Genomic DNA, 12975 nt, shown 5'->3' with positions numbered 1-12975 from the left:
TTCAGGGCCTGAGCCGTGTGCACACATCAGTAATTTGAAGAGGTAGGGGGGAGTATACTCACCACAAGTCCAGCGGATTCTATAAGGCCAAACTTCCGTTCGTTGGTGCTGCTTTGCATATTAAAGCTCCGCCCAGCACTCACGAGGACCATTTTGATTCTGACTCTGCGGGTTACTGCCACAACGGTAACAAAATGATAGCCTGGGTTTGACAGTGAGTAATAATGAATCAACATGAGTCCTTCCTACAGCGCAGTTTTCAAGGCTGTTGAATTCGTCTATCTTTTTTTCTGTTCCGTTAGATTAACCCCATCAGCTTTCAGATCTTTTGTGTAGTGATTCTATTAATGATGTATATGATTGGAGTTTTTGTGCATTGGGTTAGGAAGGAAGAGTAATTGGTGATCTTTTCTCTAATATAAGCTATGAAGTAGGTTCTCTGGCAGCATGGCCAATTAGTAACAATCCCCATGTTTTTCTTTTTTTAGATGATTAATGGATAGGGACTAGATAGATTAGCATTAAAGTGTCAGGTTAGTACCCGTGCATATACTGTGGATAACAAGGAAACAGGATTTCTGAACATTATGCCGAGACAAATGCTTATATTTAAATTAAAGTTTTTATATTTAAATTGGTTTTTAAATTAAGTAACATTTTCATTAAGAAAAAATTATTAACAAATTACCTGTAATCCCACTAGGAAGACTGTTTATTTTTTAGCGATTATGCTCCCTGATTTTTTTTCTATGTATGCTTGTACATAGAAGGATAGTAAGAGGAATTGCATCTGCTGGGTGCCACAACAGCCTCAATGAGGTAGGTTTGTAGGTACTTTTATTCCCCATTTTGTTAGGAAGAAACTGAGGCCTAGAAAAAACAAGTGGCTTGCCCATCGTCACATCACACGGCTAGAAAATGATAGAGCACTGGGATTTAGCACAGCCTGGGTTTTTTTGTTTGTTTCTTTTTGCTTATTTAACTGTCATCTTAGCAGATTAGTCTTTGTCTATATATTGTGCTATTTAAAAAAATTACAGTAAATATCACCCTTTTTGATGTGCAGCTCTTTAGATTTGATACCACTTTTTTAAGGAAACATTAATACTTGTAATCTACTTGTTTCACTTGAATTATCTTTTATTTTCAAATACATTTCTCTAACACAATTTTAGTGGCTCTCAAATAGCTAGCTAACACTTATTATGTGTTATAAGTGTTTGACATGATTTAACTGATTTTAATCCTTACAAACAACTTTATAAGATAGTTACGGTTACCCTGTTTTTATAGATGAGGAAATTGAGGCACAGAGAGGTTAAGTAATTTGCCCTCGGTCACACAGCTAAGTGACAGAGCCAGCATTCAGGTGCAGGCAAGCTGACTCCAGTGTCTGCCTTCCTAAGTATTTTGCGACAGTGCTGCATAGCTTTCCATTGTATGGATGTACTGTAATTTATTTACCCAGTCCCTTAATTTTAGATTTTGAAGTTGTTTCCAGTTCTTCCTGATCTTAAATGGTGTTTTTGTACTTGAAGTCTTGTTTATGTCTCTAATTATCTTCTTATGATAAATTCTTACAAGTGGAATTGCTAGATCAAAGGAAATGCATTTTTTTCGGGGCTGTATTGCCCTTTTAAAGGTTGTTTAGTTTTACTCTCACAGCCACGGAATGAGCGTGACCAGTGTTTCCTGTACTGTTACCAATACCATGCATTATCTTCTTTTGTCTCTAGTTAAAATAATAGGCAAAATAGTTACTAGTGCAGTGATCACTTTCTAAAAATATGTTTATAGACCATTTATGTTTATTTTTTGGTGAACTGCTAATTTTTCTATTTTGCCATTTTTCTTTAGGTACAGGTTGAAATTTCAGTACTTGAAAGCAGTCTCACTAATTGTACTATCAGCCTCAGTCTGGGGAAGGTCATGTGAGAGCTGTGTGCTGCAATGGTGCACAGAAGCTTTTTGCTCTCTGCTTTGAATGTGTTCTCTTCCCTGTGAACATAAGTCGTCTCCGTAAAGTGAACAGGGTGATTCCACAAGCTCCCTGGGAAAATTGGTCTTGTTACTTCATAGTGAGTCAGTCTCTAGTAAAAGTTCTTCATGACCTCAGCAGATGGAAATCTAGTTAAAAATTGTAGTTATGGACCCTGTGTTAAATGTTGGTGAATTTCACAGAGAAGGCTTCCTGCCAGTGACTAATGAGAAATGTCAGGGAAACGTAACATTCTCATTCTGGCATTTAAGTATTAAAACTTAGTATTTCAACAACATCCTTTTGAGCATTTGGCATAGGTTATAGTACTATTGAAATGAAATGATGTGGTTAAATAGCAGCCATTTTTATTGTTTTTTAATCTCTGCAAATGGAAGAATCCAGATCATCAGTGACCCACTTACTATGTATAGTATAAATCCTTTTTTCTTTCCCCATTATGTTCACCCTGATCAGGTTACTATTCACAGTGAAGGGAGCATAGCTAAGAAAGGTCCTGTTCAGACAAAGGAGGATCAAATTATGGCATGTTGCTCTTTGGGGTGATATGATAAAATGTGTATTCAGAGACAGCCTAGGAAGAGAAAATAAGTGGTAATCATTTTTGTTTCTAGGTAGCAGTACTGCCTGCATCGTGGTGCTGGACAGAACTAGCCACCGCTTACACACAGCAAATCTGGGCGATTCAGGCTTTCTGGTTGTCAGGGGTGGTGAAGTTGTACACCGATCAGATGAGCAGCAGCATTACTTCAACACTCCATTCCAGCTCTCCATAGCACCCCCTGAAGCTGAAGGAGTCGTCTTGAGTGACAGGTAATCTCTCCTTTCTAACCCACGTTCCCCCTTAACTACAGTGGAGATAGGCATTTTCCATTCTCCTGTGAGAAAAGAGGATACATTGAGGACCTTTTAATTTGACTTTGAAAGATATTCTGCTTGAACTCAATCTTGCAGCCAAGTTGAATTTTGATAAACACCCAATAATTTGAGAAGACTGTGAAAATACTATTTCAAGTTTACAGAATACCAGTTTTTCACACCAAGAAAGACCACATGGTACCTATGGTCGTATTTGTTAAATTGTGCTGGAGAACTGAGTCATTGTTCCTGTGTGCCATTGCGTATGTGAGATTTTGCGTATGTTATTAGGGAAGAACACCAATAGACAATCTACTGTATTTACCAGAATAACTTCCTGATTCTCAGGGCCTCCTGTAATACACATCAAATAGAACTTGCAATCCCTGCAAAACCTGACAGAGCCAAGTTAACTTGCAGGAAATGGACTTAAAGGTGGTCTTGGGTGTGTTCTGTGATGGTACTCTTGAGGTACCTTCTTTTTTTTTTTTTTTTTTTTTTTTCCTTCTGACACCTTCTCTCAGTTCTTTTTTAAATTGTTAAGAACCTTCCAAGACAGTGTGTACTTTTTTGAATCTTCTTTTACAGTTTGTCTTTTCTAAGATCAGAGTACAGAGTAACATTAAGACAGTCTCAGATTCCACTGCCTTTAACAATCTTATAGGGCCTGGCACAGACATTGTTGGCGGTTCATAAATGTGGTTAAATGGGTAATGAACCTTTTGTAAAAGTAGAAGCATTCTAGCAAGTGCCTATTGTCTCTACTTAATAGTTCTTATTAAGCTAGATCTTAAGTCCAAAAATAAAATGATCATTACTGCCATCTTTTAAACTGGAATGAGCAGATTATATAACTAGGTGTTCAGTATTGCCCATCTAAAGTCTGTTGCTGGCTCCTAGAGAGAGGAGCATTTTTTACTGTAACTGGAAGAATATTTGATTATAGGCCCTTCTTCAGTTGACTTTAATGCACATAAGTATTAGCCATATTGGGGAGAACTCAGAACCCCAGGGCTTGGTAGATGTCAAGTTCAGCTAGCGGTTTTTGGAGAATAGTGTTTTAATTTTCCTTTATTTGATTTTTGTTGTTTTGGCTTCTAAGTGCTAGAGTGGCCCTGCCGTATCTCACACACTGTCTTTGGGACAGTCTGGTTAAGGCAGCACTTGGCCTGGCTTGCCAATAAGGTAGAGGTTGCTTCTCCTGGAGCCCAGAGACAGCTTGCTCGCATGTGATTTCAGCTCATGTTTCCGTGCAGTCAAAAGTTTCCAGCAGCACAGTATGTTCAATCAAAATGGGCAAAACTGCAGCTGGCGGAACACCAAGCTCATGGGTGGGAGTGTTGGGAGAAGAGGACAAACTGTCCAATGGTAGCGAGTCTCTCACAGGCAGAGTAGCAAAGGACACTCCTGGGGAAAGAAAAACCTCAGCATAAAACAGAGCTTCAGTGCCAACCTGGTCATTAATCTAAACTTCTAGAATCTGTTAAGTTTCCAAAGACTCAGCACATGCAAAATTTCTTCTATTGTTTCTCTTTATTTCAGGAAGAAATCGACCTGGTTTTTACCAATTTTACAGTCTTTTTTTTTTTTTCTTTCCTTTTTCCCCCCTTGCTTTATGTTATCTCAACTAGTCCTTCTCATCTATAAAGTATTGTAACCTTAACTCTCAGGTTTCCTTTAGTAGCTGTTTGTACAAGGTGTTTGTTGTATCCATGTGTAAGTGGAAGCTCACTTTCATTTGTTCCTTGCCAGAGCCCGTCACAGAGCTTTTAGATGTGCTGCTGCTTTCCTTAGAAGAGAAGACGAGCTAGAAATTTTCTAGTGCACTTGTATAAATCCCTCGCAAGCATGGGTGGGCTGCTTGTTTTTATGTTTTCCCTTCACAAATTTTGTAACATGGCACTTAAACTGAGTTAGAGGGGTTTTCTGTCAAGCTTAGGATGCTTTGGTTCTGGTCTCTTCCTTCTGGGTCAGTGTATGAATTTTTTTCTTGGCTCTTGTTCCCTAATTACAAGTTAAGGCAGATTATCAGATATCTCACCTTTCCCTCAACTTGGAGGCTTGGGAATGGTGGAGCTGGCCTTTGGAAATGGCCAAAAAGCCTCTGAGGAGGCCATTAACTCCTTGAGTTATCTTTTCTCTTCTCCCCACCTTGGATTTCCCCTGCCCCCATTCTTATGTCTCTTTTCATCAAGGAAAAAAGAAAAATCCCCCATCTATTTTTTTTTTAAGTTTTACACAAAAAAGATGTAGTGAAATATATACCTCCTATCCTTGCCCCCATCCACACAGTCAGTATCTCCTCAGAAGTAGCCACTGTTACCTGTTCCTTTGAATCCTTCCAGATTTATTCTCTGCATATGGAAGCATCTGTATCTTTGGATCTCCCCTTACACACACACACACACACACACTCTCACACTCGCACGCACATACACTCACACAGTACCTTGTTCTCTTTGTTAATATAGTAATGAGTTTTTTCTCCAGTTGGAAGTTACTTTGTTTCCTCATCTATTAGACATTTCTTGAAGACCTGCTATATGCCAGGCTCACTAGTAAATAAACACCTGTGCAGGATGAGCACTTTGTAAGCCCTGGGAGACACACAGTCCTTACTCTGCCAGAGTAAGTATGACTTAGTAATAGTGATTATGCTAGTAATTGCTAGTATTATACTAAGAAATACCATTGTAGGTATTGCACATGAATTAATTATAGTATTTGTGCACTCTCCTCCATGGCGCTCGGTTACTCCACTGTAATGCAGCCTCCTGAGAGCCAGATTCAAGCCTGCAAGGAAACTGATGAGTGGAAAGTGAGTAAGAGAGGATGGAATTTGGCTCTAAAGAATTAGGAAAACAAAGACTCATTTCCACTTGAATTTTAGAGGCATTTTAGTATCTGACTCAGAAAAAACCCTTCTGCTTTTTAAACCACATTTCAGTAATCATCAGACTCAGTTTTACTTGATAGTTTTAGTTAAGCTTTTGAAATATTTATATCAGAGTCTTCAGTTAATTTTTTTCAAGGTTAGGAATTTCAGAATGATGGTTTTTATTTTTGACCATTACTATAAATAAGTTTTTCTTAACGCCTCATTACATTGTACCATAGCGCCCATTGGAAATTTTTAACAGTTATCTCTAAAGGGCTCTCTCAACTTTGCCCCTACCCTGTCCTTGTCACAGCCCGGATGCCGCTGATAGCACATCCTTTGATGTCCAGTTAGGAGACATTATCCTGACGGCAACAGATGGACTCTTTGACAACATGCCTGATTATATGATCCTTCAGGAGCTAAAAAAGTTAAAGGTAATTAACTCAAAGGTTGGCCCTTGGAAACAGTAGCCCTCTCTGGGCAGCTGAGTTTTATTGATTCAATTTTATTATCTTTCTCTGTAGTTTTGGAAAGACTATTTTGTGAATTTAGGAAGATGATAATGGTTCTAATCTTTCAAGCAATTGTAAATGGAAATAATCACAATTAGAAAATTTGAGGGGAAAAGAGGCTTCTCATCCAAGCCTTTATATAGTTGGGTGGTAAAGGTAAGGAAAGTCCAGTTGGGGAGATTTCTTGTTTGTTTTTAATTGCATTTTAATTGCATTTAATGGTGTCAGTTGCTGGTTATCTTTTTCACTTTTTATTCTCATAACAAACCCAGCAGGTGTTGAGGCTGGGAAAGATAGGAAGTCATCATGCCAGAGCCAGCCAAGGCAACAGGCAGCAGGCAGCTAGGGCCCTGATGTGATGTGAACTGTCAGTAGTAACGAAACAGTCCAGACTTGGCCCATACAGAGAGTGAAAGGAAGTGAAAACCAGTCTTTGCGAATTCTCCTGGCTTTGTAGAAGTGCTAACTCGTCTTTCCTTATGTTTTTACTACTATCCAGTATGACTTTGAGTAAGTTTCTAAGCTTTTTAAGCAATATTTTCCTCACCTGTAAAATGGAGAAGGAACAAAAGATCTATTTCCTAGGGCTGTGGTGAGGATTAACCAAGACCACTCGTTAGAAATCCTTCGCGCCATGCCTTGTCTGTGAGGCTCAGTAAAGGTCGGATGCTTACACACTTGGGCACTGTGCCTCTGTGGTGACAGGGCAGCAAACAGAAATGACACATTCTCTGCCATTACGGAGTTTATGTTCTAGTGGAAGAAGACAGATAATACAGAGAAAGAAATAATAGATAGAATGTTGGTGGTAAATAAGAAGGAAAATAAAGCAGGGCAAAGGGATAGAGACCAGAGAGGGCTTTTTAGTCAGGCAACTGACAGCCCTTTCTTGGACAGTACTGTGGTTGGCTACGAGTGAATTCCTAAGCAAGGAAACTTTTGAGGTCATCCTTAAAGTGCTATCAAAATCTGCCTTTTCAATCCCATCCCTTTTTAGCAAGAATGCCTTAAGAATTTCAAAGGTGGGGGGGCAAGTATGAAAATCCAGACTTTAGGGCCCAAGGGCATCCTAGCAAAGGACTTTCTGATTGACATCTTGGGCAGGCAGCACTGTTGAGCTCATTCATTTTAGCTAAGGGGTAACGCTTCAGTGTCTTCTCTAACTGAAATAAAACTTTAAATAAAGGTGGAAACTGTGATTAGATACATGTTACCATCTTAAAAAGTGATGTTTGCAAGAAGTATACTTGTCTGCAGAAATCATGTGAGGCATTATGGTGAAAATAACTCCTTCATCTTTTCATCTTAGAATTCAAACTATGAGAGTATACAACAGACGGCAAGAAGCATTGCTGAGCAAGCTCATGAACTGGCCTATGACCCAAATTATATGTCACCTTTCGCACAGTTTGCATGTGACAACGGTTTGAATGTGAGAGGTAAGCATTCTTCAGGAAGGTCATAGAGACTAACTGGGGACACAGAAGGATGGGAACATTCCGGGCTGTGAGTGAAGCAAACTACAGCCCTGGGAAGAGACTGTTGTGGTGTCCTTGCCCAGCTGTGAGCCCGTGGCTTTAAGAAGGTCAGGAGGCGTAAACGCTGGAGGACAGAGCAAGTGCATGTCATCGTGTCTTCCCCACAGGGGTGCCCTTCAGACCTGAACTCCGTTGGCCGCAGAGGCAGGTGGGAACTGAAGCGTTTATTGCCACTTGCACTGCTTGGACCTGAGCCCAGAAAGCCTCCCAGCTCTGCCTGGAGGGCCTGGACATTCCTAACAGTTCAAACATTCTGCCCTTCATGAGTCTGACGTTTCACTTCTCCCTTGCCCTGGCTCAGAGGGACTCGTTGACAGTATTTGCCTGCCAAATTGCCACAGCAGGTTTTGAAGAGGGAAGCAATGTTAGACTGTCCTTGTCTGAAGAGTCCTCCTATCTGCTGAGCGAGGTGTGACTTTGGGAGCAGGCCAGTAGCTCAGTCTCAGTGCTCAGGGGACATGTTGATGCTAACAGAACTAACAGAGTGGTCAGTTTCTCGCTGGTATAATATTATGACATATACAGCATCTCTTAGCCATTCAGGAATATTAAAATAGAAAAAAAGCACATACCATAGCTGTTTGCCAGATTAGAATACAAGACTATTTCTGGTTTCAAAACATTGGATATGTTTGTCCAAATTAGGATTATGGGTAGAAGCATGTAACTTTCTAGTCAAGCAGAATTTATCTTAGCCACATTTTGTCTTTATTGTGATTGCTGTAAACAGAGGATATGGTGGTTGGCCATTTTAATGGTGCTCCTGTTGTAAAGGAGCAGGGAGGTTTTTTTTTTTTTAAAGCTTCAGTTAAATTACATGTAATTTCTTGATGTGTTTTGTTTAATTATTTCTCTTTATCAACTGTTTTTCCTTTTTTATAGTAGAGTATATTGACAAACCAAACCTGCCTGAAATGCCAGTATTTGTCTCCTAGTACTTATTTATTTAGAATTCCTTTTTTTAAATTGACTTTTCCTTTTAAAATATACGAATGCATTTTCATTGTCATTGTAGGTGGAAAACCAGATGACATCACCGTCCTTCTTTCTATAGTAGCTGAATACACAGACTGACTTGCCTAGATCTCAACTCCTGCCTTTCCTTTCATCATCCCACATTCTCCCCTGCCGTGTGTGCTGATCCTGCTGGCAGGACCACGTTTCTTTGCCACTGATCTCAATGGCCAGTGATGTAAGCCTTTTGCCTGTCTTTTTGAGACCCCGTTGAGATCTTTGTTGAGAACCACTACTGTCATTCACTAGCTCATATCTGCCAGCAACATTTGAAGAGAATCAAGATTTGAAGATTGGTTTTCACTTCCTCATCATCCTTTCCATGATGGGATGGAAGTTTTCAAAGCCAAAATGGCTATTACTTTTCAAAAATGGTTGAAGTATTGAAGATGAGTAATATTGGTAAAGTGGATTCAAAATTACAGTGTGTAAAAGGGATTTAAAAAGTCTAACACAAATTGTATGTTATGGTATATCTACTAGAAACATACACTATTCATCGAAAGAAATGTTACACGTGTACTATACATTCTGTGTTATGATTGGATGTGGCTTTATATTTCCATTATAAACTCCTATTTTTCAGGAGCTTATAATCCTGCTCTAAAACATTGCTCTGGATTACAAAATCTTGATCCCAGGAGCTTTTTTTGTTACAGGCTGGGAAGAAAAATTCAATTCAATTCTGTGGATGCAAATGTTTCAAGGTTTTTGAAGGATGCTTAATTGTGCTTCTGTGATGAAATTTTGAGCAGCTTATTGGTTAGTGTGTGTCACAGGCTGGCGGCCTGATCTGCAGGAGGGTTTGGGGAGACTCCTTACTGAAATTTTTTAATGGAAATATTATTCCAGATTGTACAACTCCTCAAAGCCTAGAAATTCAATGTTATGGCTAAAATTCCTCCAGCTGTCTGATATGATGCCTTTGTGTGGACACTCTAGGCCCGTCGGCCTAATGGGTTGAGAATGGACAGTTCTAACTTTGAATTTTGTTGGCTGTTGACGGTCGTGCTACTCCTAGTCTCACTCTCAGACCTGTTATTAGCAGCCTTGCTTTCTGTAGAGCATGCACTAAATTCAGGGAGTCTACGTGGCAAGAGCACCGCAGGCAGTGGCAGCAGCACAAGAGTTCACGAGGAAAACTCCTGGTGACGGTCTGACATTTGCATTTGCCCTTCACAGAAGTTTGGGGGTTTCTGAATCAAGCTTAATGTTTACAGTTTCTGAATAGCCATCTTGCAGTGTATAGTTTCCTTATAAAATTACCCCACATTCAGTTTTTCCATTATCTGCAAGCTCAAACTTATTTTTAAGGTTTGTGTACAAGTCGACTGCTGTAAAGATACATATTTTGGGGTCAGTTTTTTTCCTTTATTAACTTAGGTGGTAGAAAAATATATATACTTAGAAATCCTTAAATTAAAGCCATGTTTTATATATAAGTCAGGTAACATTGGTGTATAGATGAGGATGCAATTAAACCTGATGAGAATCTACTTGAGGAGAATATAGAAAGTTTCTTTCTCTAAAGGAGATACTTACTCCCTGGTTTATTGCATTAAAACTTATGTTTGAGGTTACCTCAACTTGTTTTAAAAGATTTTGTTTTGTGAATTTGTACTGTATATTTGAGTAACTGTCAAGCTTTTGTTTTATTTAAAATTGTTTAACATGTACCATGTACATGTCATTACTATATTTCAATACATCATGCTTGTAACAGGCATTTCATTTATAATAAGAATGAGTTATTCATTTGTAAGCTGTTCAGTAATTTATCTACTATTCCTAAATTGGCATAATGTTAGATATCTATTTTGAATCACCTTTAATTACATGTCAGAATGCCTTAACTCTAACTTGACAAAACAGAATTCTTTGGTAGAGGAGATGGGGGAGGGTAGCAAGGGGGTGGAGAGAGGCTCTGTTTAAATAATGAGGACCCATTGTGCTATAATCAAACACATGAGTGTTAAGTGGCGGGGTATTTATTTTGCACAAACTATTTGCAGTCTCTGTGTATTTAAAAAGTAAAGAAAGTTGCATCCAGAAGGGTTTTGTTGGAAGGAATACATTTATACTTGGGCCGATGACTTCAGTTCTTTCGTTGGGTTTTTATTTGTGGTCAGAGGTATGGAGCCTTATGATTACGATGTATTTTGTGTTAATTTTCCAATGCCTACATTTAATTCCTGGTAAGAGCATGCTGGTCAAGTCACTGGCTTTTCTCTGCACTCATGTAAACCTGTCAAACACAACCTTCATAAAGCTAGATTGGTGGTGTTTTACTCAACAAATCAACTTAGTCTTTCTTGAGAAATAATTGTTAGAAATCAGCAATGGGTTTGTTCCAGTGACGTTGAAAATAGTGGGACAAGAATTGAGTTTCACAGGGGAACTGACTTTGGACCTGGCCTGTAGAATAGGGACACAAAATATTTTCTCTCTTCTTTTTTTCTTTGCTCTTTTTGTGTTAAGCACTTAATTTTATGACTGCAGGGGTCAGTTGGAGTGCTGCTTAACAAGTGACTCTCCTACTCTCAGTGGTCAGAGGCTATGTAGTACTTATACTGGAATTTTCCAGGCCAACGGACCCAAGTCTTTGTGGAGTGTGACTGAGATTACCACTTGGTGGGTCTAATTCTGAACTTGACATGTGTGTTAATTGTATTTTAAATCAAGCAGTATAAACACACACATTTGCCTCACGTAGTGGACTTTTATAACAAAAGAATTTGGATTTCTAAGTTAAAAATGGCAAATTATTTATCCCTCTCTGGATGCACCAAAGACCAGTAAAGTTTATAGCTTTTCCATCTATATTTATAAAGCAATACTGTATTATAAAAATCAATATTTTTATCACATGCTTGAAATTTTTATTTTGTTCTGTTTTAAAATGTGCACTCTAAACATATCAGAACCTTATTTCTTCCTGTGAACTTAAGCTGCCTGCGCACAAAAAAAATTTACCAAACGGATATGCAGTAGAGTCTATAGGCTCTTAAAAACTGAAAGAAGAAATGAGGTGGGGAAAACAAGTTTTTTGTCCTGAATTACTGTACTGGCTTAAAATGGTTGATGGGTACTAAATCACAAAAGAATCCATTCCAGGTGTGCATGTCTGGGGGTTGGGTTGTGTCTAGATTAGAAACTAGATTTCAAGCTTTGCATGATGGGAGAGTGTCCTCTCCTATCGGCTGCATTTGTTCTGGATAGAACAGTAGCCTTCAGTACCACCTTCATTACCACCAACCTACCACGTCAAATAACAAGGCAGAAATTGTGGGAATTTACTGAGTCAGTTTTGAGCATTTCGGAGATTGTAAACAAGATTGGCTAGAACTGTAAATGTCTGTACTTTTGATTAAGTTCATGGTTCCTTGTCACCTTATACCAGCTATCTTTGGTAGAAGCTACAGTGTTCAATTTCCCTGGAAACTATCACATTCTTGCATTTAACAAATTCTGCAATAAACCAAAATCTGCTTATATAAAACAAAATATGAAACAGAAAACATTTGGATTCTATTTGTTTTAAAAAGTTAAATTATTTGCAAAATTGAACTCTCGACTAAAAGTCAACAGTGTCCATGTCAAAATTTTAACTGTAAGCAGGTAGTTTGTGGCAAAGATGGCTAAATAATGAAGCAAGTCTGAATTTGTGTACTAATGAGCTGCTTTTTCCTGCTGAGACTATCATTTGTCTTACCCAAGAGGCAATGACCTGAATTGGATGTCCGAAATATAACTTATGCAGGAATAGTTCTGTAAATACATTTAAATAAACTGTAAAAATATTTAATAAATATAGTATTTATACTAATTTGTGTATGCCTTTTAATTTGATCAGTAACTAAATAAGACCACCAGCCCCTGATACTGAGCTTACTGGACTCTATCAGTTCCTCATTTCCAAGTCTCTTAGTCTAGCCGTGACTCCATACTTTGTAGCTGTCACTTCTGTCTTTTACTAGTTTATCCACTAAGGCTCTTTCTCACTAGCTGCTTTATGCATTGGTTTAGCTTCCGCAAAAATCTATCAAAATGGATTAATACTTGAATGTAAAATATAGATGTTTATTCCCAACTGAGAAGGTTTTTGCATCTTCTAAATGGTATGTGAAGTCACAAAAAAAAATCTGGTGTCATTTAAATTTAGCATTCTGTATC

The 12975-nt window shown here is 38.5% G+C and overlaps 1 protein-coding gene across 1 annotated transcript in view; it reads left to right on the top strand.

Moving 5' to 3' along the window:
* PPTC7 (protein phosphatase targeting COQ7) overlaps positions 1 to 12628 on the top strand; it is a 35025-nt gene extending 22397 nt beyond the window's left edge. The window contains exons 3-6 of the mRNA XM_006178129.3: positions 2614 to 2812; positions 6049 to 6172; positions 7560 to 7689; positions 8804 to 12628. Of these exons, the coding sequence (XP_006178191.3) occupies positions 2614 to 2812; positions 6049 to 6172; positions 7560 to 7689; positions 8804 to 8862 (512 nt within the window). The 3' untranslated portion in view covers positions 8863 to 12628. The remainder of the gene's footprint in view (positions 1 to 2613; positions 2813 to 6048; positions 6173 to 7559; positions 7690 to 8803) is intronic.
* Positions 12629 to 12975: the final 347 nt, after the last annotated feature.

The sequence above is a fragment of the Camelus ferus genome, chromosome 32, assembly GCF_009834535.1.
Source record: "Camelus ferus isolate YT-003-E chromosome 32, BCGSAC_Cfer_1.0, whole genome shotgun sequence".
Classification (NCBI taxonomy): Eukaryota; Metazoa; Chordata; class Mammalia; order Artiodactyla; family Camelidae; genus Camelus; species Camelus ferus.
This window is presented reverse-complemented; position numbering and strand designations above follow the sequence as displayed.